This window comes from Lichenostomus cassidix, chromosome 18 (genome assembly GCF_008360975.1).
Source record: "Lichenostomus cassidix isolate B80296 chromosome 18, HeHo_3.0, whole genome shotgun sequence".
Lineage (NCBI taxonomy): Eukaryota > Metazoa > Chordata > Aves > Passeriformes > Meliphagidae > Lichenostomus > Lichenostomus cassidix.
In genome coordinates this window covers 11,956,726-11,980,140 of record NC_139498.1, presented here as the reverse complement: position 1 = coordinate 11,980,140, position 23,415 = coordinate 11,956,726, and the positions used below count along the sequence as shown (strand labels likewise).

The 23,415-nt window shown below is 51.5% G+C and overlaps 1 protein-coding gene and 4 long non-coding RNA genes across 13 annotated transcripts; 1 reads left to right on the top strand and 4 right to left on the bottom strand.

Annotated features, from left to right (window-relative positions):
• Positions 1–893: 893 nt before the first annotated feature.
• LOC146429732 (uncharacterized) lies at positions 894–3,498 on the bottom strand. Of its 5 annotated transcripts, XM_085078046.1 has the most exons (5): positions 2,758–3,498; positions 2,184–2,285; positions 1,784–1,886; positions 1,162–1,221; positions 894–1,086 (listed from the first exon to the last, which is right to left on the bottom strand). In XM_085078046.1, the coding sequence occupies exons 1-5, from the start codon at positions 3,031–3,033 to the stop codon at positions 950–952; spliced, it is 678 nt and encodes a 225-aa protein (XP_084934172.1). In that variant the 5' UTR covers positions 3,034–3,498; the 3' UTR covers positions 894–949. The 5 variants fall into 5 exon arrangements, 2 of the variants coding, with proteins under 2 accessions (XP_084934172.1, XP_084934171.1); XR_014855669.1 differs by having other exon boundaries at positions 1,162–1,550; positions 2,184–3,498; XR_014855668.1 differs by having other exon boundaries at positions 894–1,550; positions 2,184–2,902; positions 3,129–3,498.
• Positions 1,735–4,374, top strand: LOC146429731 (uncharacterized). Its single transcript, XR_014855681.1, has 3 exons — positions 1,735–1,832; positions 3,547–3,728; positions 4,309–4,374. It is a non-coding gene; the product is annotated as an uncharacterized LOC146429731 (long non-coding RNA).
• LOC146429730 (uncharacterized) lies at positions 3,529–14,589 on the bottom strand. 4 transcript variants are annotated; one of them, XR_014855674.1, is made up of 8 exons: positions 14,500–14,589; positions 6,822–6,932; positions 6,501–6,595; positions 6,070–6,174; positions 4,536–5,856; positions 4,187–4,341; positions 3,738–3,874; positions 3,536–3,660 (listed from the first exon to the last, which is right to left on the bottom strand). It is a non-coding gene; the product is annotated as an uncharacterized LOC146429730 (long non-coding RNA). The 4 variants fall into 4 exon arrangements; XR_014855673.1 differs by having other exon boundaries at positions 4,187–5,856; XR_014855676.1 differs by lacking the exon at positions 3,738–3,874 and having other exon boundaries at positions 3,529–3,660; positions 4,187–5,856.
• A 31-nt stretch (positions 14,590–14,620) lies between these two features.
• LOC146429729 (uncharacterized) lies at positions 14,621–16,143 on the bottom strand. 2 transcript variants are annotated; one of them, XR_014855678.1, is made up of 4 exons: positions 15,763–16,143; positions 15,249–15,328; positions 14,939–15,068; positions 14,621–14,799 (listed from the first exon to the last, which is right to left on the bottom strand). It is a non-coding gene; the product is annotated as an uncharacterized LOC146429729 (long non-coding RNA). The 2 variants fall into 2 exon arrangements; XR_014855677.1 differs by lacking the exon at positions 15,763–16,143 and having other exon boundaries at positions 15,249–15,733.
• A 3,548-nt stretch (positions 16,144–19,691) lies between these two features.
• LOC146429728 (uncharacterized) lies at positions 19,692–22,320 on the bottom strand. Its single transcript, XR_014855524.1, has 3 exons — positions 21,845–22,320; positions 21,628–21,771; positions 19,692–21,518 (listed from the first exon to the last, which is right to left on the bottom strand). It is a non-coding gene; the product is annotated as an uncharacterized LOC146429728 (long non-coding RNA).
• Positions 22,321–23,415: the final 1,095 nt, after the last annotated feature.

Genomic DNA, 23,415 nt, shown 5'->3' with positions numbered 1-23,415 from the left:
ACACACCCCAAAGCTCTCCCTAGACCTGCCAACCCTCCATCCCACAGAGCTGATGACACATTGGCTGTGAAAAACAACCATGATTGTCACTGAAATGCCACCTCAGCATGGAGTGGGGGGACTCAAGGATGAGGAGCACTGGGGCTGCTGTGGAGAGGTTTGAGGGCAATGCTCATGATCTGGAGCAATTCTGGGTGAGCTTCTGGGCTTGTGGTGGTCACCACACAGGGGTTGCTGACTGGCCTTCCTGGGGTTGAGGGAACAAAATGGTCACAGTGTGGGGCAAAATATGGGGGACACTGGGATAGCTTTGGCTGGAGAAGAGAGTTTTGGAGTGACCTCACAGCCCCTGCCAGTGCCTGAAGAGGCTCCAAGAAAGCTGGAGAAGGACTTTAGACAAGGGCCTGGAGTAACAGAACAAGGGCTAATGGCTTCCCACTGACAGAGAGGAAGATTCGATGGGATATTGGGAAGGAATTCTTCCCTGTGAGGGTGGTGAGGCCCTGGCGCAGATTGTCCAGAGAAGCTGTGGCTGCCCCATCCCTGAAAACATCCAGACTGTGTGCAGCTTGGAGCAACCTGCAATAGTGGAAGTTGTCCCTGCCTGTGGCAGGGGGGTGGAACTAAATGATCTTTAAGGTCCCTTCCTGCCCAAACCTGTGAGAAAAATGTCAGGCAGGAAGGGTGAGGCAGCTGCAACAGCCCTTGAAAGTGTGAGAACTCTTGGACAATGGGTTTTCCTAGGGAAAGCCTCAGCAAGGGATCAACCTGCCAGACAAGCCTCAGGCCAGGTGTGCTGAGGAGGAAGCATCCCACTGCCTGTGGAACAGGCTGAGAAAGACACAGTCTACTCAACACACTCAGGGTGCTACAAATCTAAAGGATATCATGGATTTGGATGTATTTTCCCACCTTTATTAATCCACAGAAAGCTGCACCTCTGCTGAGCTCACCGGCACCAGCAGCACAGCATATGAAAAATGACCAATGATTTTCGCTGCGCCCTTTGAGATCTCAGGATCAAGCCAGTGCGAGCTGCCAGGGAGCTGACAGAGATATCCCTGTCTTTCTCCGAGGGCTGAAGGGCTGTGACCGAAAGAAACAGCCAAGATGAAGCTGCATGTCTGCAGAGCCCATCCGGATTCCACGCAGACCACTCACCACTGAGGATATAGCCGTGAGTCTCCGAATCCTGCTCTGTCATGTGCTTTGTGGCAGACCCTGGGCACAGAGCTCTGTCATTCCCTGCTCCCAGTGTGGTCCCAGCAGTGTGACCCCCTGGAAATGCCCTGCCACCCTCCCTCTCTGCAGGGCTGACCAAGGGGCCACCAGCAGCCTGAGGGAACGGGACTGAACAAGGTAGCCACCAAACCCACCTGGTGGCTGGGGGCAGAGGGAGGCTGAGGCTCTGCACAGGGTAGTTGGGGTAGCCACAGGGTTGCCCCTTACTGCCAGTGCAGTGGCAGGGACGTGGCCAGGGTGGCCCAAAAGGGGCTGTGACTTGTGGCTAGCACAGACCTTTCCTGTGGGAATTCTTTTCTCTCTTCTTCCTGTGTTTTATAAACAAAGATAAAGTTTGGATGTTATTAAAAACAGTGTCTCAAGATTTGGACAGTTCAGGCCTGGCCAATCTGCCTAGGGGGAGGTTTCGAACTGACCGATCTGGGTGACCTTTGAAAAGTCTATATAAGTTGGAATTAAATATTAAAATACTCTCTTTTATGCCACATGGAGAACCGGGTCTTCTTTCTCTGCTAGTGGCTCAACAGCGACAGTGACTCACTGATGAACCTGATGGCCGCCAGGCGCACGGAGGACTGAGGGTCACTCAGGTAGGGCAGCCTCTGCTGCATGTACTCTTCAGCCATGCTACTCCTCCTCATCAGCTGCAGGGTGCACCAGGGATATCTCCAGGCTTGTCACAGAGCCCCCCAGTTGGCTGGAGCAGTCCCTCCTGCCCCTCATTGCTGAGCCCTCCCTCCTGCTGGGTACAGGGACGGGGAGAGGGGCCTGGAGAGGAGCCTCTGGGGCTCAGTTCTTGAGGGCAGGAACAAGGTCCTTCAGGTCCTGCCCAGCCCTGTGAGCAGCACTTAGAACAGGCTCTGCTCCCCTGCGCTCTCGAGGGGACAGACATAGGGCAGGGACAGCCCTCACCCAGCCTGGGCCCTGTGGCTTGTCCTTACCAAGCATTCTCCAAGCTCCCACATCCTCTCTTTCTGCAGCAGGTGCTTGAGCTTCTGCCAGTTGAGAAGCTCTGCAGCAGCAAAAAGGGCTTCCCTGGAAGCCTGCAGAACAGCATTAGCTCAGAGGTGGCACCAAGGCCTGGGGAAAGAGACCTCTTGGCTTTATTCCTGCGGTGATTCTGCCCTTAGGAAGCTGTGACTTGTCCTATCCCAAATGTCTTGGGGTCTCTTGTGGACAGCCTTGGGTGACTGACTGAGGCTTGAAGCCCTGGCCTCTGACATTTGTGGGGAAGCCAAGAAGCCTCTGTGCTTCTGGGAACACACATGTTCAGGCCTTGGGTGCTGCCTCAGTGGCCACGGGATGCTGCTGAGCCCTGCTGGAGCCATCACGACAGGTGTTGAAAATGGCCATGCCACCTTGTCCACCCCTGCTTGCACTGGTTCTGCAGGGGCCCTTCCCAGGGGTTGTGCTGGGGGAGCCCTGCCTTCTGCCAGCAGCCCTTGCCCCAGTGCCTGGGATCCCTGGGAGGTGTCAATCTCCCCTCATATCAGTTCTCAGCCTTGAAATCCATACCTTGGCCATGCCTGGGTCCTGGTCGCTCACATGGAAGAGGAGCGGGACCAGTGCACTCTGTATCTGCCTCCTCATTGCCTTCTCATCCTTACTCTCACGGACCTCTGAAGAGCCAGAGGGAGAGCTCTCACAGCTGGCTGCACTCCTGGTAGGGAGGAGGAAAGGTGAGCTTTGGACACAGAGGCTCTCTGCCCATGGCTGTGGGGAGGGCAGTGCTCCGGGGTCAGATTCCAGAGCGGGCAGAAGCAGCATTGGGCTGCAAAGCCCAGAATCCATTCCAGGAGAGCTGAACCTTCTCTGAGTGCTGCTGTCAGGGCAGGGCTGCAGGGCAGTGCCCGTTTGTGGGGCTCAGGCTCCCACATCAACCTCACTGAGTCAAAGAGGGGCAGGATCTTCCCCACCAGTGGCACAGCGATGGAGCTGGCCTTTGTATCTTTCAGCTGACCCAGAACATTTTGGCAGACCATAACAATCTTCAGCTTTTCATCTTCATTGCCAGCTTCCAGTATCTTCAGCATGCTTGGCAGGAAGATGTCAATATTTCCCGCCTTTATGAAGAAGAGAATTTCCATTTTCTGAAAAGGCTGTGTCAGGACACCTCCCAGGGCAGCCTCCAGGTCCCAACATGACAAGGAGGGTGTTTGGAGCAGTCACCCCACATCCTGACTCCCAGCCCAGGCCAAGCCACTGCCTTGCACTCAGCTCCAGGCCCTGGCTGCCAATGTGGCTGCCCCAGCACCACCCTGCTCATGTCTCATGTCTCACCACCATCTCATGTCTCTCTGACAGCCCAAAGAGGACTTCCAGCAGCAGGGAGCCCATCACCACATCAGAATACCCCTGATCACTCCAGATTTTGGGTTTGTTACCCACCTCCCCCATGTCAATCTGCTCGAAGGATGGCTTCAGGAGCAAACACAGCCATGAGGTTCTGGCAGAGGGCTCATGGAAGGGGATCAGGACCTTTTCGGGTAACTAACAGCTCTGTGAGAGGGGTCAATGCATTTTCTGGAAGGGTTGCACCCACTGCTTCTGGAGCAAGGTAGCAAACTCCTTTAGGATCTTGTCCAAAACCTCAGGCATGGAGGACAGAGTGGCCCACAGCTCCTGCACAGTGCTGGAAGCCAGGGGTCTGCCTCAGCCACAGTGCCATGGCTAGGACCAACCCCACAAAACAGAGCCTCAGGGGCTCTGCTCAGGAGGCAGGACAGGGCTGAGGGGGAGTTTTCTGCAGGGCTGGGAGCACCAAGCTGGCCCTGGACTGGCTTGGCTGGCTTTGGCCAATGCACCAGAAAGCTGGAAAGGTTTGTGAGATGGAGAGCCTGACTCCATGGGATGTTCTGCAGCATTCCTTGGAACTGGCAGCCACAGAGTCTCAGGGTCTCTCTCCCCACGTGGAGCAAGCCCTTCAGATTGTCAGGGCCAGTACCTGTTTTTTTGAAGAGCCATCTCACACAGGCTAATGAGCACTGCCAAGCAGCATTTATTGATCATCAGGAGAAACAGTGACTTCACTTTCTTATGGTCTGACTCTGTGTTGATGCATGGCAGGTTTACAAGAATGCTGTTCACTATCTTGGGTACCTGGAGAGGATACAGGTGAGGATGGCACTGCCACTGGAGTGCAACCATGTCCTCAGCTGCCCTTCCCATTCCTCTGTGCTGCCTTTGGGTGGCTTCAGATGCCCAAATCACCTGGTTCTGTGAGGAAGGGATGGAGGGAGGAGCAAGCCCTGGCAGGGCTGAAGATCAGAGCAATCCAGCCCCTGGGCACTTACATCTGTCAGCCAGAAGTTTGGGTCTTCCATGGCCGCATCTAGCATGCTGCTGGACACCTGCTTGTCAAGGATACTGGCATCTGTCATCACCTTGATGGCCTCGAAGATGATTTCTGTGGTCTCGCTAGACTAGAGGTATTTTCCAAAGGCCTGTGGCAGGAAGGAATGAAAGAAGACATGAGCCACTGAGTGCCCTGATGGTGCTGCTTGGCCAGGCAGATATTCCTTGCAGTGCTGGCAGCAGATCCCACAGGAAAGCTGGCAGCAGTGCCTGCAGCCCCTGCTTGGGAGAGGGTGAGGAGAGAGGACCCTCCACATCAGGGAGGAGGGCTCATGGGCATGGGCTGCTGGCCCTACAGAGAACTAGGGGCTTGCTGGGGACCACGAGGGCTGGAGTTCCTGCTGGGGCTGGAGCTGCTGCTGAGACACAGGAGTGCAGCCCATGTGTTGTCCCTGCTCAGGGATGGCAGGAACCTGCTTGTCAGGGCAGTCAGGCCCCATCAGCCCCGCTGATTCTGGGTGCCTTTGCTCACACAAGTGCCCTGCTGATGCCACAGAAAGAAGTCCCAGCAAGGGGGTAGCTCATCACCTGGGTACAGTCCTTGGTGCTCATGAAACACAGCGAGAAGGTGGTCATAGCTTACCAAACGTGTTGGTTTGGCCTGTCCTTTGGCCTTGACTTGACTGAACAGCAGGGCAAACACAGAAGATTCAGTAAGTCAGAGCTGTTTGGCCAGCAAGCTCATCAAACAGCCCTGAGATGTGCTTGCAAGGCAGCAGGACAGAATCAGTCAAGATTTCTGAAAGGTATTAGGAATAGCTTCTTGCTACAGGCAAGAGGGACAAGCCAGCGTGCTGGATCTGCTCTTCTCTAACCGGGAAGACTTGGCTTTGGGATCTGGAAGTCAATTGTAGCTTTGGCTGTAGGGGCCACAAGCCAGCAGGGCTCAAGGTCCTGAAAGGAAGGGGAGGAAGGAGAGCAGTAACAAACAAATCCTGAACTTGAGGTGAGCACTCAGCTTTTGCAGTAAAGTGAGAGCTGGGATGCTATGGGAAGCAGCTGGGAGGAGCAAAGGAGGTCAGGAAGCAGATCTATCAAGAGAGGTCTGTGTGCACAGGGATGAAGGCCACAGCTGCTCTTGCTTTTTTACTTACACATGAAATCAGCAAGAGAAAAAAGACCATGGAAGGCTGTGGAGCTTGTTTCATTCCTGGAATATCGCAAAACAATGAGACGTCCCAGCAGCTTTCTTGTGATTGGGATTGGGATGTCTCTAGGGCAGACACGTCCAGAACTGTCTCTTTTAAGCTTGACAGAAGCCTGGATGAGGGAGGCATGGGAAGAAGGGCTAAGAAGGAAGTTGGTGCTGAAGACCTGTACCCAAGAGTGTGCCCAGGGCTGGATTCCTGGTGAGGCTGGGCTTTGCAGGGCTCTCTGGCCCCATCTCTCAAAGCAACTGGCTGGGCAACAGCCCTGGCATGGAGACTGGCAGGGAGGGGGGACTGGCCTGGCTGGAGGGTGCCTGGTCCTTACCTTCAGAGAGGAATACTTGGGCAGCAAGCTGGTCAGGAGACCAATCCTCCCCACAGCCCTCTCCTGCACAACTACTCTCCTAGATCTGGTGAAGTCCAGCAGCATCTGGGACAAGACAAGCTGCTGGTGAGCACCAGGAACCAACACTGCTCTGCTCCTGGGCCAGACTTGTACCATCCCTCAAGGCTTCCTCTGTCCTCACACAAAGCCTGCACTGGGGTCCCTGGGGTCCCTCACAGGCCTGGATAAAGGTCCCAGGAGAACCTTTTGGCCAGGCAGGTGCTACCCTCTGCAGCCACTGTTCTTCAGTAGAGCCTGGTGCCAACCTCTGTTTCCTCACAGGAGGTGAACATCCTCCCCACACCACACTCTGCCTGCTCAGCTCTGGACTGAGCAACTCCTCCCCTCCAGGACCTCCACTCTGCTTGTACCAGAGCTCCAAGATGTCCTGCAGCTCCTTGCTGACACGGGAGGCAGGAAAGCTGAGCACCGCTGTCCTCAGCATTGTGTCTATGGATTTCAGGGTCTGCAAAGAGGACAGAGAGCAGTGGCTGCGATTCTGCTGTTCCGTCCCCCACAGCCAGGAGACTGATCTGCACTCTCAGTGGCAGAGGAGGACACATGAACTGCCCAGGAGAGACACAGGGATACCCAAACTGCTGGGGACAGAGCAGCCTGTGGCACAGGACACAGCCACACCCATGGGAAGGGGACAGAGCCACAAGGGTGGGAAAGCCACACCAAGACCTCACCCTGCCTCTGATCTCTGGTCATGGGGCAGCACAGGGTGAGCAGGGAGCAGCCCAGAGGGAGAACTGTGGCGAGCACAGACCTTTCCCGTGAGAAATTTTTCTCTCTTCTTCCTGTGTTTTATAAACAAAAATAAAGTTTGGATGATATGAACAATTCAAGCCTGGCCAATCGGCCTGGGGGGAGGTGTTGAACCGACCAATCTGAGTGACTTTTGAAAGTCTATATAAGTTGAAATTAATTAATAAAATCAGACCTGTGGCTAGCACAGGTCTTTCCCATGAGAACTTTCTTCTGTGTGTTATAAACAAAGATAAAGTTTGGATGTTGTTAGAACAGTGTCTCGAGATTTGGACAGTTCAGGCCTGGCCAATCAGGCCTAGGGGGAGGTTTCTGACTGACCAATCTGGGTAACCTCTGAAAAGTCTATATAAGTTGGAATTAAATAATAAATCTCTCTTTTCTACACCACGCTGAGAATCCGGGTTTTTCTTCTCTGCTAGCGGCTCAACAGCGACACAGACATTTTTGCCACACTAAAGACTGGACTCCTTCTCTCTGCTAGCGGTTCAAAAGTGACATCTGGTGACCCCGACATGTACTGTGTGCAGTGAAAAGTATGCGGTTTGCCCGGACCCAGCCCCCCCCCCCCCCGCCTGCCGTTAGGCATGGCTGATCTTGATGCAGACATGGAACCCCCCCTCTCTGTGGATGAACTCTCTGCGGGCTTTTCTGGAGGACTCTGGGGATGACCCTGCGGCTGATCAGATGCAGCGGGGCACTCGGGCCTTGTTGCAATGGGTCGAGGGCCACGTGGCCTGGGCCGTTTGGGACGTGGCACTGAGCTGTGATTTTTTGTTCAATGTTGGCTGGGCCCTGGCCACAGAGATGATGCTTGGAGACAGGACTACAGTCTGATTCTATGGGGTTTGGAGAGACATTTGAGGGGACAGGCGTTTTATGAGTCGCAGCTCGAGGGTTGCACGGGCCTGGAACCCCTGCTCTCGGTCGTGGGGTGGTGCATGAAGGACGCGCCGACCCAGACAGATACTGAAGTCCCGTCCCTGGTGGCAGATGCAGCCGCGAGGCCTCAGTATGTTTCTCCAACTGACCTCCCGAGGCGCTCTTATGTCCACCCGACGGAACAGCTAGCCGAGATGATGAAGACAGGAGGACCGCAGATCGGCTCTGACACGGCCACTGCGAAGGTTCCCTCCCCTGCCACCATGGCATGCGCAGCCTCAGCAAACCCCCCCTCCCCCACAGAATGGCGCTGGAGTGCCCCTTCCCTGTGGGCAGCCGGGGTGCTCGGCAGGGGCTGGCGGGGCGGATGTGGGGGGTGCTGCCGCGGACCGGGACTCGCAGCTGCTCGCCTTGCTCGCCAGCAACTTGCGGCTGCAGGGGTTCCGATTCCGGATCTGCCGGTGGTTTCGGCTGCCGCGGGGGTTCCTGCGAGTGTGGCAGCTGATTCGGGGGGACCGAGTGTTTTCCTGAGCCCAGATGGCATGGCGGCGATGCAGCCCGGGCTGCGGCAGCTGCGGAGGCAGCCAATCCCCTCGCAGGGCGGCTTCTGGGACCTGCCACCATTCTGGCTGCGCAGGGACTGGAAGAGACGCCTCCAACGGGGGGGCTTGTTGCCCCGTTCGACCCTGGGGCGGCAGTGGCCGGTTTACGTCCGGCTGCAGCTAGCGCGGGTGGGGCCGGTGTGGTGCTGGGGCTGTGTGAGCAGGCACCGGCTCAGCCGCTGGCTGCGGCTGGTGGCTGGCAGTCAGGGTGGCTTCCCGGGGCGGTCGTGGGGCAACTTCCGGACCTGGCCGCCATTCTGGCAGTGCAGGGGCCGGAAGAGAAGTAGCCGGAGGGCGGTGCTTCAGCTGCGGGAGCTTTGATTGGCACTCCTGCGGGAGCAGGGCCGACCTGGCTCCCCCATGGCTCGGTGGACACGGCACCCATGCTGAGCACGGCAGAAACTCCTCCGCTTGCAGTTCTTCGTGATTTACTGGTCGAGGTGGCTGGAATCCGGCAGCGGAGGGAGGTTCTTTTGTGCAGGCCCTCCTGTCCATGTGTGGCTGGGCCGGGAGTCCATCCCCTGGGACCCCGGATGGGGTCTGGACTTCCCGATGGCCCAGCAGCTGACTTGGTGATGGCATTTCAGCCCCGGGCAGATGCTGGTTCCCCTGCCGGGTTCTGTGGTGAATGCAGCCCTGGCGCAGCTTACTGGTGCTGTGCCGGTGGGTTTGGCAAACGCGCCTGGCGGCATGCTGGTGACACCACCATCTCCCTGCCCCTCCCCCATCCCAGTCACTGCGCAGTTTCTTTGCACGGACACTGCCTCTGGCCAGTCACCATCCTTTGTGATGGGAAGTGCTGGTTGCAAGTCCTACTCAGACGGCTCGGACAGTGATGAGGAGGGTTTTCTTCCTCCTGGGTGGAGGCTCACGCAGGCGACGAAAAGAAAAGGCATTGGGCTCTGACCAATCCTTGGAGACACCGCAACGGCATGGGGTTTTTTCGCCCGCGTGACTCCCCGCAGTTCTGGGAATCAGTGAAGCAGGGTGCGCTGGAGGCAGGAGACTGGGACCTTATAGAAAAGATTGGATTGCCCAAAGAGCGGGAGGGATGCGAATCTGCTGTGGCAGGTTTGGATGGTGGTGGCTTCCCGCAAGGGGGCATGCAGGCTTTTCCAGTGTATGTGCCTGGCCCAGATGCCATGGACACAAGGAACAGCCACTCCACCATCGCATGGCGTGTGACAAATGACTTAGCAACCAAGGTAGCTATGTTTGGTGTGTCTTCTCCAGCTGTGATGCAAATTCTTAGAATGATAAATAGTGAGTTGCTTGCTCCATTTGATATTATGTATCTGGCTCAGGTGATGTTTCACCCCATGCAATACAGCGCCTTTGAGGACAATTGGAAAGCGCTGGTTGAGGATCAGCTGAAGAAAAATGTGTCCTTGCCTGCCAAGGACCCTAGGCGCATGGTTGGGGCTGATGTCCTCATGGGTAAGGGACCTTTCGCTAACCCCAATGTTCAAGCTGCCTGGGATCCTCGGATCCTGGAGCAAGCCCAGCAGCTCGGTATGGGAGCCATTTTGAAAACTATTGAGATGCTTGCCCCACAAACACGGTATACAAAGATACAGCAGGGGCAATCTGAACTTTACCTGTCATTTATTGAGAAGCTGGCAGCAGCTTTGGAAAAGCAGGTTGAGGATCAGTCCACAAGACAGATCCTGATGAAACATTTGGCAAGAGACAATGCCAATGACAAGTGTAGAAGGATCATCAACGCCCTACCAGGGGATCTTTCTGTCCAGGAGATGATGCGAGCTTGTGCCAGGATGCAGTCAGAAAATCAGGGGAAATCCACTTTGGCTGCATTTCTGTCCTTGGATCAGGGACTCACTGATCAGGGACAAAACCAGCCCAAATCGGGGGACAAACAAAAACGAGTCAAATCAAAACAGAAAGAAAATTCAGGAAAAAAGGGAGATTCAGGGACCGAGACTCCTCAATGTAAGAGGTGTGGTAGACTTCAGACTACTGCAGGTCACAGTACCATGCAGATGGTCGACCCCTGTTGGGAAACGTGAAGAGGGGTGCAAAAAGGGGGATTTGCCCCCCATCACATCAGTTCCCCCAGAACAGGGTGATGACTTAGGCTTACCCGGTCAGTGTGGAAGAGGCACCAAAGGCTCAGCCCGAGTCAATGCCTACACCGCAGCAACAGTTGTCTTAGAATCTGATGATGCCCACAGGGTTCCCTTGGAAGTGGATGGTTACGTGGATCAGGGGGCCAGTGCACTGCTTATGGCAGGGCCTGAGGCCACCAGCCAAGGGATCCTTGTTCTTCCACAGTTCATAAATGCTGATTTCAAGGGCCAACTTCACGCTACAGTTTCCACACCTGAGCCCCGTCACCATTCCTGCAAACACTTGCCTTGCTCACCTGTTGCCTTGTGAGTCTTCTGTTCCCAGGGTAGACCAGCGAGTTGGCGGAGGTGACAGCACTGAACTGCCAGGACTTCCGCAGGTCTACTGGGCTGCATCTATCTCCAATGAGTCACCACTGATGACATGTACCCTCATCATGCCGAAAGCATGTCTGCATCGAATTCGAGTCCGAGGTTTGATCGATACAGGTGCTGATGCAACGATCCTTTCCGCTGCTTCGTGGCCTCCTACGTGACCTCTGTGCCCAGTGGAACTGAATATTGCGGGATTGGGAGGAACAACACAGAGTTGATTGAGTAAGTGACCTGTGTTGGTGAAGGATCCAGAGGGACATATGGCCTCCATTCGGCCTTATGTCACTCCAGCTTCAGTGAACCTCTGGGGATGGGACATGTTGGCAGCTTGGCGGGTGCGAATCACGACAAATTTTTAATAGGGGTCACTGTGTGCAAGGGCGCACCATATTCCATGCTATCTTTACAATGGCTGACCAAAACACCTATATGGGAACCACAGTGGCCCCTGCCAAAAGACAAGTTAGTCACCCTTTGTCAGCTGGTTCAGGAGCAACTGAAACAGGGACACATAGAACCTTCTACCAGTCCCTGGAACACCCCAGTTTTCGTGATTAAGAAAAAATTGGGGAAATGGAGACTGTTACAAGATCTCCGAAAAGTTAACGCAGTGATGGAAAGTATGGGGAGCTTACAGCCTGGCATGCCTTCACCCACGATGATTCCCACAAAGTGGGAAATCTTGATTGTTGATTTGAAGGATTGCTTTTTCACAATCCCTTTGCACCCCAATGACAGGCCTAAATTTGCCTTTAGTGTGCCTGCAATAAACAATGCGGAGCCTGTAAAGTCATTTCAGTGGAAAGTGTTACCTCAGGCCATGAAAAATAGCCCGACTATCTGTCAATGGTATGTCGTGCAGGCCTTGTCCGGAATCCGTGAGCAGTTCCCTGAGGCACTCTGCTACCATTATATGGATGATATCCTGGTGGCAGCAGCCACTCAGGATGAATTGCGGAGGTTACAACCTCAACTGCTTGATGCCTTGCATTCCTATGGGTTGCAAGTTGCTCTGGAAAAGGTTCAACAACAGCCTTCTTGAAAATATTTGGGAGACAAAATTTTGGATCGAACCATACAGCATCAAGAGGTGCAGTTCTCAGACACTATTAAGACTCTGAATGATGCCCAAAAGTTGCTAGGCATCATCAATTGGTTACGTCCGTATTTGGGACTGACCAATGCACAACTTTCCCCACTTTTTAATATTTTAAAGGGGGACTCTGACCTAAACTCACCTCGACAATTGACTCCTGAGGCGTGACGAGTGCTGAATGAAGTGCAGCAAGCGGTTTCTGCTCATCAGGTTCATCGAGTAGATCCCTCTACTGATATCACTGTTTTCATTACTGCTCCAGACCTCCATCCTACAGGTATCATTGGCCAGTGGAACAAACAATGGGATGATCCTTTGCACAGCCTGGAATGGGTCTTTCTGCCCCATCAGCCAAAACAGACAGCATCCACATTGTTTTAATTGATAGCTTGCCTGATAACTAAATGCCCATATCGGTGTTTACAATTGATGGCAGCTGATCCTGCAATGATTGTTGTTCCGGTATCACGGGACAATTTTGAATGGAGTCTTGGTAATAGCGCTCCTTTGCAAAGTGCACTGCAAAATTTTTCAGGGCAGATTGCTTATCATCTGCCCAGTCACAAATTGCTGCAGCTGGCAAATTCAGTCAATCTTACGTTGCAGCCAAAGAACAGCCGGGTGCCAGTTCACGGACCCACTGTCTTCACGGACGGTTCTGGGAAAACAGGAAAGGCCACTGTTACCTGGAAGGAAAGATCTGAGTGGCAGGTGCTGAAAGACCATGAGACAGGCTCTGCTCAACTGGTTGAATTGAAAGCAGTTGCCATGGCTTTTCAGCGGTTCTCTCAGGTGCCTTTGAATCTCGTCACTGATTCTGCTTATGCAGCAGACATAACCAAACATTTGGATTGTTCACTTCTGAAAGAAGTCAATAATGCGAGTCTGTTTTCGCTATTGCGAACCCTGTGGAAGATGATTCAGGAAGGTGATGTCGAGGGCATCTGTATTATATTCTGCACATTCGAAGCCACACCAAATTACCAGGTTTTATAACAGACAGCAATGCCAGGGCTGACATGTTAGCCAACCCTGCATGGGTGGCACCTCAGCCGGACAAAATTGCACAAGCCAAGGCATTGCACAATTTCTTTCATCAGAGTGCACATACCCTGCAAAAGCAGTTTCAATTGACGCCAACTGAGGCTTGTGACATTGTCAGCGCTTGTGCTGACTGCCACGGACTCGCTGCACCTCTGCCACGAGGGATTAACCCCAGAGGTCTAAAGGCCTTGCAGCTGTGGCAGACGGATGTGACACACATTCCAGAATTTGGCCGAGTCAAGTATGTGCATGTGTCTATTGACACTTTCTCCTCAGCTATGTGGGCAGCTGCTCGTACTGGAGAAAAAAGTCGTGACGCCATTGCCCATTGGATATTAGCCTTCTCGGTCCTGGGGGTGCCAGACACTGTGAAAACCGACAATGGTCCTGCCTACGCCTCACAGAAGACGCGGCAGTTTTTACACCTATGGGGTGTAGACCACACATTCAGTATTCCGCATTCTCCTACTGGCCAAGCCATTGTTGAACATGCTCATGGTACTCTGAAGCGTGTTTTGGAAAGGCAAAAGGGGGAAATGCATGGGGAAACACCACAGAGTCGATTGGAAAAAGCTTTGTACACAATCAATCACCTTACAGTGCCACCGAATTAGAATAATCCTGTGATTTTGAACCATTTTCTCTCATTGCAGTCGTCAGACGAGTTGCGTTGGCCCCGGGCGAAAGTATGGGTACGGAACTTACTTACTACCGCCTGGGAAGGCCCACATGAGCTTATTGCTTGGGGTCAGGGGTATGCTTGTGTCTCCACAGATACTGAGGTACAATGGCTGCCTGCAAAATGCGTCCACCCTGACCTGCAGCTCCAGAGACAGAACCAGCAACCTCAAGATGACAACCAGAATGCAGAACACCAACCAAGTGATCCTTCTGATGATGACCAAGAAGCCGGTCCATCCACAATCAGAGACTGAAATTTATTTTATGGAGTCAGAAAGCAAGGACTTTGAATGCATGTTTTGTTGAATTATAGATTTATATGTAGAATTAGGTTTTATATATGCTCTATCTAGGGTATTGCAAGGAGTCTCTTTGACCATCTTAATCAGCATCTGGTTTGGGCTCTGTTCGGTGGCTGGCCACCGCCAGACAGACCCCTTCTTGTGTTTCAACCAGGCTCTGTTTGGTAACTGGCCATTACGAAGCAGATCCTTCATGCTGATCCACTGGGGCTCACAAGCAATGCCTTCTGTTTTTAAATAAAACGGGAGAACTGTGGCGAGCACAGACCTTTCCCGTGAGAAATTTTTCTCTCTTCTTCCTGTGTTTTATAAACAAAAATAAAGTTTGGATGATATGAACAATTCAAGCCTGGCCAATCGGCCTGGGGGGAGGTGTTGAACCGACCAATCTGAGCGACCTTTGAAAGTCTATATAAGTTGAAATTAATTAATAAAATCAGACATTTTTGCCACACTAAAGATCGGACTCCTCTCTGCTAGCGGTTCAACACCAACAGACTGGAGGCTCCCGGAGCTCATCCAGAACTTACCTTGACATAGAGGGAAGCACTTTGGTATGGCATTTCCTTTTCTGGGGGAAGCCAGAAGACACTTGAGAAACAAGCAGAGAGGAGGTTTTTTGGTTTTGCCCTCCAGCACTTTCTCCACCAAGCTGCAAGGACAGAGGAGGGACAGTTGGACACTGGTGCTGGGAGCAGCCCCTCAAGGCCTCATGCAGGTGGCATCAGAGCTCTGGGGCAGTGGGCCCACCTTAATTCTTTAATGGCAAGCATGGCAAGATGCCAGACCCCTGAGGTCAGATGGTCCTTTGGCTCATTTTCCAGGATCTCCTGCAGAACACAACCAGGATGGGACCTAGCAGCTGCCAGCACCCAGTGCCTCGAGTCCCTGACCAACCCCAGCACTGTCCACACAGTGTGCCAGCGCCAGGCATTGTCCCCATCCCCAGAACACCAGGTGTGCCCTCACCTGGGTATTCTCTGCCACTTCGCATGTTTGGCAGAATAAATCCAGGCCATGGGTCAAGTCATTTTTCAAGGCAGTTTTGCACAGAATGTAGATGCTCTTCAGAAATGCGGCCTTGTGGGTCTCCTGGCAGCTGGGGGACAGAGAGACAAACAGGGAGTGTGGGAGGGCAGACAAAGCCAGTGGACCAGAGCACTGGGGGTGCAGTGCCGTGTGAGAAAGGAAGCTCTGCCCAGCCAGCACTCCTCTGCAGCCAAGCAAAGCTCCTGCCAGCAAACGCCAGCACAGCCACCGCCCAACTGGCCACAGCTACCTTGTTGAAGCTGCTGACAAAGGCCATGATGAAATCCACAGCATCCTCTGACACTTTGTATATAGGCAACCAGCTGGCACCTACCAGAGGGGAAGAGCAAGGAGGGCTGCAGAGGCTCTGGCCACAGGAAAGAGCCACAGAGACCTACCCTCCACTCAGCCCTGTGCCCACTCCCCTGGCATGGTCTTTCTCCTGTGCAGCTTGTGCCTGGAGATGACCAGCAGAACAGCTGCCCTGCTGGAGCCGGGAAGGCCCCAGTGCCCTGGGCTGAGGAGCATGCTGCCAGATGGGCAGGAAAGGTCCAAAGTCCCACTGCCTCTCACTGCCCCTCACTGCCCATGCCCTGAAACCCCTCTGCTCTGTTTTTTCTTGGGGGAGGCTGTGCTGGGGCTGGCATCCAGCCCTGAGCTACCCTGGCATTCAGGCAACATCGTGCCAGGAAAAAGTGATGCTGGCATCATGCAGGGTGTGCTGGTGACCCTAGCCCTGCCCAGCCCTACAGGGCCCCTCTCACCAAGCTGCAGTGGCTGCATCGTGGTCGTGTCATAGAAGGAGAGGAGCTGGAGATTTACAGAGCTGCTGTCCTGGGAAGAGCTGTCCTGCTCCCAGGCCTCCATAGGGGAGGCAGGGGGTCTCTTCATGCTGTGGGACAGACAGTATGTGGGATGCTGGGGTGGGTGTTGGGCTGGTGGGAAGCTTTGGCAAAACGCAAAACGCTTCGGCAAAACACTTCAGCCCCACAGGGCTTGGTGGGGCAAGATATGGGCTGAAGTGGGGGGCTCCTGGTCAGCTCCAGGCTCCTGCCTGTCACCATCCACTGTGGGCAGCAGCCATGCTGCCCACACATGTTGCAGTGGGGTGTCACAAAGGGCCACACTGTGACACAGCACCTGCCTCTAACAACAGGTCACAATTGTCATGGAACGTTGTCAATTGGCTTGTTGACATGGAACCTGTCCCCAGCAATGGGTCCAAGTGACCCACCACCCAGGCAGGGAAGAGAAAAACAGACCCCAGGTTTTGAACCTGTCTGCTACTCACAGCATGCAAAGGCCAGCCTGAGTAAGCCTTGAGTAAATGTTTCAAGAGTCCTAGTAATCACAGAGTCACAGTGTGGTTTGAGTTGGAAGGGCCATTAAAGCTCAGCCCATTCCACCCTCTGCCATGGACAAGGACACCCTCCCCTAGACCAGGTTTCTCCCAGTCCTGTCCAACCTGGCCTTGAACACTTCCAGGCTGGGTGGAGAACAGGAGCACTGGATGAGGAACAGGAACATTCAGAGCAATTTTCTGGCTTTGGAAGAACTCAGGCCTTTATTCTAGAGGCAAAAGCTGTTCCAGCTGTGCTGTGATGGGGTGGCAGGTAGGATGGGACCCCCAGGCAGCAGAGCACCCTGGTTCTGCTGCAATGCTACTGAGTCTGTGAACACATGGGGGAGCAGCTGCCGTGTTACAGTAATTCTTAGTCTCTCCCCAACAGCTTCGAGCACTAATTCCACACTTGCAACTGTGGCTTAAATGCACATGTTTGTGGGATGAAGCTGTTTTCTGGGGGAAAAAAACGAATTTGAATGCTTAGTCAGCTGAAATAATTCTTCCATTCAGGTCAAATCTATCAAATAATCTCCAACCCCATTCCCCTTTGCACAGGAAGAAACAAAATTTTAAAAAGCTAGAATGTTCCATTTCAGTTTTTTCCCGACTTTTCTGTTTGAAGTGTCATCCCAAAATAGCTTTAAGAAATGAGACAGAAATGCCGCAGTTCAGGTGAAACCAAGTTTTGGTGTCCACAATGACAATGTTTCTTTTCTTCTCATTCAACCAGTGAGCTGAAAAATTAATGAGCCACTAATTAACATAGCTCTGGTGTTGACTAATTTGTGTCCAATCAACTAGATTATGGGGGGCAGTGATGGGAAGGAGGAATTGGACTATCTGTCTCTGCAAGCAGAAGCAGAAAGGGCAGTGGGATGGAGGCACCTGCAAGTGCTGATGTGGAAACACGTACGCTGCCATCAGCCTAAAGCAGCCCTCCAAAAACTGTCCCCCAGTGCTGCATCCCCCATAGGAAAAAGTGTCAGGTGAAAGCCTGGGATGTAGTGGGTTAGGGATCCCACTCCCTGGAAGTTTGCATTTCTTTACCAACACAGTGTGTTTTTGGACAGTTGCCGTTTTTCCCATGCACCAATGGAGATGATATTGGATCCATGATGGCCAAGAGCAAGTACATGGGATCGTCCTTTGGTGACACCCCTCAAAGGGGAGATCAAGGCTGATGAGTGGCACTTCACTTACATCACATGCACACTGAACCATCACTTTGGGGTATTTGGAAATTAAGTCTAAAGTGTCCCCTTGATGAGCTTCTTCATAGAACTGCTTTGCCTTTTGTTACTTGCTCAACATGTGGAAATCAAAATGGTATAACCAGTTCTGGATATTAATTGCAACATATTCTGGTATTTACTGCTTTTGAAACTCCAGATGCTGCACTGCATGATTGCACAAGAGTATTACCTTATTTAACACGGAATTATATGTTCCTGTCCCTTGTGGTTAGCATGACGAGCACCCAGAGGAAGCGAACACATCCTAAACACTCAGAAACCAAGTAGTAAAGGAAAACCCACGAACTTGTTGTGTCTAAAAATACATATTTCAATTTTACAGCTGATCTTGGGAGTTTTCAGGCTGATTCAGGACTCTCTCACCATCTACCTTATTGTGTCCCAAGACTGGAGCACAGACAGTCCTCCCCCCTTTTTAGGAGAATTCACTTTAGGGTTTGCTGTTCCAATTACTTGGTCCTGATGCAAGATGTGACACCACTTCCCACCCCCCCCCTTCCCCCATCCCCAGAACAGCCACGTGCTGCACAGTTCCCTGGATCAGTTCCTACAGCAGGTGGATCTACCATTTTCCTCAATTTCAGTCTCATTTCTTTTTACTCAGTCTTCCCTATTTCACAGTGTCTGGGTACCTGGTTTTATCCTTTTAATAAATCAATCTCCAGTGCCATTTCTCAGTCTCATATCACTTCTAGGCACCAAACTCCATTCTTTCCCAAGTCTGCTCCTCTGTCTCCCTCGTGGTAATCCTCTGACCTGTTAGTCACTTACACTCAACCCTTTGGTCCCAACTTTTATTTTTTTAAGTGGTTTATGACTTCTTCAGTTTAGTAAGATGTTACTGAATGAGGCTGGAGTTTGTCTCGTCAGCTTTTCCAGCAAGGTTATAAATTCACTTGTGAAAAATGAGTGATGAGAGGTTTGAGGAGTTACAGGCCTTTAGTTCTGATAGGCTACAGATGCCAGTGCCTCTGGATCTCAAATGAGTTTTATTTTAACTATGTTTTCCCTGGAATGTATAACATGTGGGTATTGTATGGGGATTCTTCGATGGCAGCAAGTGAGCTGTGCCCAGAGGCTCAGTGCAACCAGGATAGCCTCTGCACACTTGCTGATTTAGGTGAAGCTCTGAAATCCATGAAACCTTTAATCCTGTTATCTCACATAGAAAAGGCAATACAGAAACTTGACCCAGAATGGTCAAATGGCATCCATGGACTGGATGAATCCCATGAAACCATACTATCCAACCTGCTACCTCTACCACAGATGAAACACAACCCAACTTATCACAGTATCCATCTGATAGCAGAGGAGACACGAAGGGAACAGCAATGGAGGCAGCTCTCTAACACATGGGAACGGTTACCCAGATTTAACCAGGATGTGCCAACAAAATTACATTTCCTCCAGAGCTTCTTAATGGGCAGTTACATACTGTGGGTAGTAGCAGGACATGGGGTGGGGGAGTGGGGAAGGCATGTTGGAGTCTGCCCTTGCCACAGGATGGATGCACTGGAAATGAGCTGTAAATAGTCCCTCAGCACCCATTTTTAATGCTGGAGACCAAATCCTTGCAATTTACTGCTTATCCAGAGCTCAGGGTTAAAGCAGCAGAAAGAAATTTGCCCATGGAGCTAGACTGTCCTATCAATTGGATTTATACATGGAGCAGCTGGTGATTGTCTTCCAGCTTCCCCAGCTGGATGTAGCTCTATTCAGCAGCAGGAATTGCCACCATCCGCAGGGAACTGACATCATCACTCACTAGCAGCCCCTCATCCACACCTGCACAGGGTGCCCAGCCACATCTCAAACATCTCAGCATTTCCTGTCAACTGTGGCTAGCACAGGTCTTTCCCATGAGAACTTCTTCTGTGTTTTATAAACAAAGATAAAGTTTGGATGTTGTTAGAACAGTGTCTCAAGATTTGGACAAGTTCAGGCCTGGCCAATCAGGCCTAGGGGGAGGTTTCTGACTGACCAATCTGGGTGACCTCTGAAAAGCCTATGTAGGTTGGATTCAAAATAATAAATCTCTCTTTTCTATGCTACGCTGAGAATCCGGGTTTTTCTTCTCTGCTAGCGGCTCAACAGCGACAGTCAACCATGCCAAAATTTAAGGAACTAAACACTTTGTCATGTTATACCATTAAACGCCACAAATAGAGGGCAGTCAGAGCCCACTGATATTTTTCTGCACCTCTAAAACCCGGGGTCTAAAGAATATATTCTTCAGCCCCATCTGCTGGTACCGTATCCGTTCTCTCTTTGCATATACAGCTGTAAAACTTCTTCACACTTACAGCTGCAGCTCTCCCAACAACAACACCCTGCACTCCAACATGTCCCTGAACATCACAGGAATGAGGGAAACCCATCAGGGCTCTGACAAGGAGTATTCTGATCTCTCCCCATTAAACCATGTCCCCATGAGGTTTATGGTGAGGGGACATGGACAAATGCAATAACTTCGATAGGCATATAATGAAAGAATAACCTCTGGACAAGCTTTTCTTGAAAATGCAGTATTTTCTTGGAGCTGAGTCCAGTGGGGAGAGTTATTATGAAAAGAGTTACTTCTACTGGGATGCCAGGCTTTTAATATCACCCTTTTAAATAATGCACATTTAGAAAGGTTATTTTATGGCGAGAAAAGGTTAATGCTATTGTTAGTTCTCTCCTGCCTTTCCCAGATCAAGAATTCTGTGACGTCCACTAACAGCAGAAATCAATGTGGTATTACCCGGCTGGGCCACAGCTGTGTCAGACGGTGGCTGTGGATGAAAGCCAGGAGCAGGGGAGCCACGATGTGTGTCTTTCACAGAGCTTCATCTTGGAGAGGTCCTGGTTGAGGGGCTTGAGCCTGGCTGTTGGTTCAAGCTTTTACTGTGCTGAATTTACCATCTCCCACCTTGCAATGTCCCTACACCTGGGCATGAGAAGCACAAACAGCACATCAGCTACTGTCAGGAGTAGTCCCCAGTTCATCAATGTCCCCAGTTCACCATCCTCTGCCCCCTCCTCTCCCAGCAAAGAGCTGAGGGTCACACGGAGATCTGGGGGAGCCACACCAGCTAAATGGGCTTTGATATTAACACAGACTTTGGTGCCTATTGTTGCAGACTAAAATCTTTGGTGAACCATGCTGTAGAGTCACCAGGGTTTATTATTGATCCCCAGTAAATACAGAGTCGAGAGCATGCAATGGAAGGAGTGTGGCTCAAAGATTTGCTGTGTGCTTGGGCACATTCTAAGAGTCTGTGCTGAGCAGGTCACAACCCAACCACTTCCTTCCCATGCACTTCCACGATAACTTCACACAATCCAGTCACTCATTTTGTTACTTTCTAGTTTGAGTTTACTGCCAGATTGGTCCATGGTTCAGTACTGCTCTGCTGACTTGCATTAGCCCTGACTGTTATGTATTGAGGGTAATTAAAGCAGTTGCCAGGTACATCACTCCAACAGTCATGTCCCTCCTTGCCCTCAAGCTCAGTTTCCTCCTCTCTTAACCCAAACACCAGAAAAAGGCAGGAAATGCAGAGGTGTGAGGGACTCACTCCAGCAAGGAAGTGACACAGTCTGCAGGAACAGGAGCATGGCAGAGGAGGAATGACAGAATTTAAGTTCCCAGGCTTCCTTTCCTGCTCTGGGCACTCGGGCAAGCAAGGGGTCTAGGAATGGGAAGGATGTGCAGACTGAATTGGGAAAATGCTCAAGAAATGCTGTGTTCTGATACAAAATTTTGTTTTCCTACCCTGGTGCTTATTTAAGCACCTCACTCTGATTTTCCTTCTCTCTTTCTTTTCTCTCTTTCATAATGGATCAGGAAGCAGCAGATGCTGTAAGCCCAGCTATCTTCTCACCAAGCAAACACAGGCTCTGAGGTCTGGGGTGGAGGTGCTGGGCAGCAGGGAACCTACAGCAGGAGAGACACAGCAAGAGGCAACTCTGGGAGCAGATCCCCAGCACAGCCAGGCACCCAGAGAGACACTTGGACCTAGCACAGACAGGACAAGAAGACTTACCTGGTAAAGCAATGACCTTCAGCAAGGCAGCAAATGTGTGCTTGAAGCAGTTCCTGAACATCTTGCAGCACTAGAGAGCAGCAGGGGAAGTCACTAAAGTACCTGCCGGATCTTCAGAGATCCAGGGCAATGCCAGACTAGTTTCTGCAGAGGACGGTTGGTAGATGTGCTGCTCCAGAAGTCAGAGCAAGCAGGAAAACTTGACTTTGATACTTACTCAGGATTAAATGATAAAAGGGAGCTTTTGCTTAAGAAATCAGAACCTTAGGTGAAAAAGGTGCTTTTCTGCCAGGTAAAATGTTCCTCAATGAGGCAATCAGCACAAATGGCTTACTAGTTTACAATATGGGGGTAAGACTGGTGGAGGTGCACCAGGTTGCAGCAGCATGAGACCCAGGTAGGTCTGGGGGCAAAGCCACCATCTGGCCAGTCACCAAAACCTGTACCTTGTACTCACAAGTCCTGGACTTCAGTTTGGGGCCATGTAAATTATTTTGTATGCGCAACTGTGCACCACCTCTGCATTGCATTGCATCAAAGTCCTGCAATGTGCAGATCATGGAGAAGCCATTGCTTGGCTCAGCCTTGGTTTATCCATATGCAGGGACCAGACTGAGGGATTTCAGGTGAGTCTGGATGAATCTCTCTAATGTGAAGTGCTGTAGCTGTGAGCTATCTCAGCTCCACTGCTAGTTAGCTAATGAGTCTCCTCACTAAATCATTAGCTCTGCCTGCTCCCTCTTAACCTTTTCTCCCAGCCTCATCAAGAGATATGAGGAAACACGCTTCATACAAAAGGGGAAGGTCTATCTTCTGTTCTTTGATTTACTGACATGCTAACCTGCAATGCTTTCTGGGATGAAGTTTCCCCCACAATAACCCTAACTGTCTCTGGCATTATTACAACTGGGAAAAATTTATCTCACTTAGTGGAAAAGGGTGGTCTAGGGAGGAAGGGAGGGAAGGACTTGCTGATTCAAGTCCTGGGTTCGCATTTCTTCAAGCAGGAGAGATTGATAGATGATGGATTTACAAGGCATCCACTGGCAACAGCATAGCCAGCTCTGCAGTGGGGTTTGCAACCTGCAATCCCAGCACATTCTGCAGGTTGTGTGTTGTTTGACTAAAATTTAATTTACTCCAGTGGGCAATTATGTTTAGACTTGCATGCAGTGACATCACAGGTAAGCACACAGCTGATGAACATGAGGAAAAGCTTTCTCTATTGAAATGTGTCATCAGAAAGCATTGGAGAAGTTGCTTTGCTCAGGGATCCAGCCCACTGTCCCACTGCTCTGTGTGGCTCTTGTGACTCAGTTGATGAGGTCTATTTGAAGGTGTAGTCCCTTGTCTCTTTCCTGTGGCATGTTTTCCCAGTGGGATACCTGTGGGGCTAGAAGTTACACTGGAGATTCGGAGGCACAGAGCAGGGATACCTGTCAGCAAAGCAGGGAACTGACTCTCCAAGATATCAAATAGTCAATCATCCTGCAGCCTGCTGGAGCAGGAAAGAACATTCCTATCTACTGAATCTTTAGGATCCAAGAGTTGTTTTACAGACCCCACTTGGCTTTGTCAGAGCTAACTTACAAAGACTATTCTTGCAGCATGTGTCCCAGTCACACCATAGAAAGGAATATGCTTAAGACTGGCCAGTTTAATTGTTAAACCATAGTCAGATACTTCAGACAGACTAAATCGTTCCTTGGCACAAATCAGCACACCCCCTTTCAAATACAAAATTTTGGCCTTAGATCACTCACCCTTTTTGGTGAAGTTTCTTTTCTT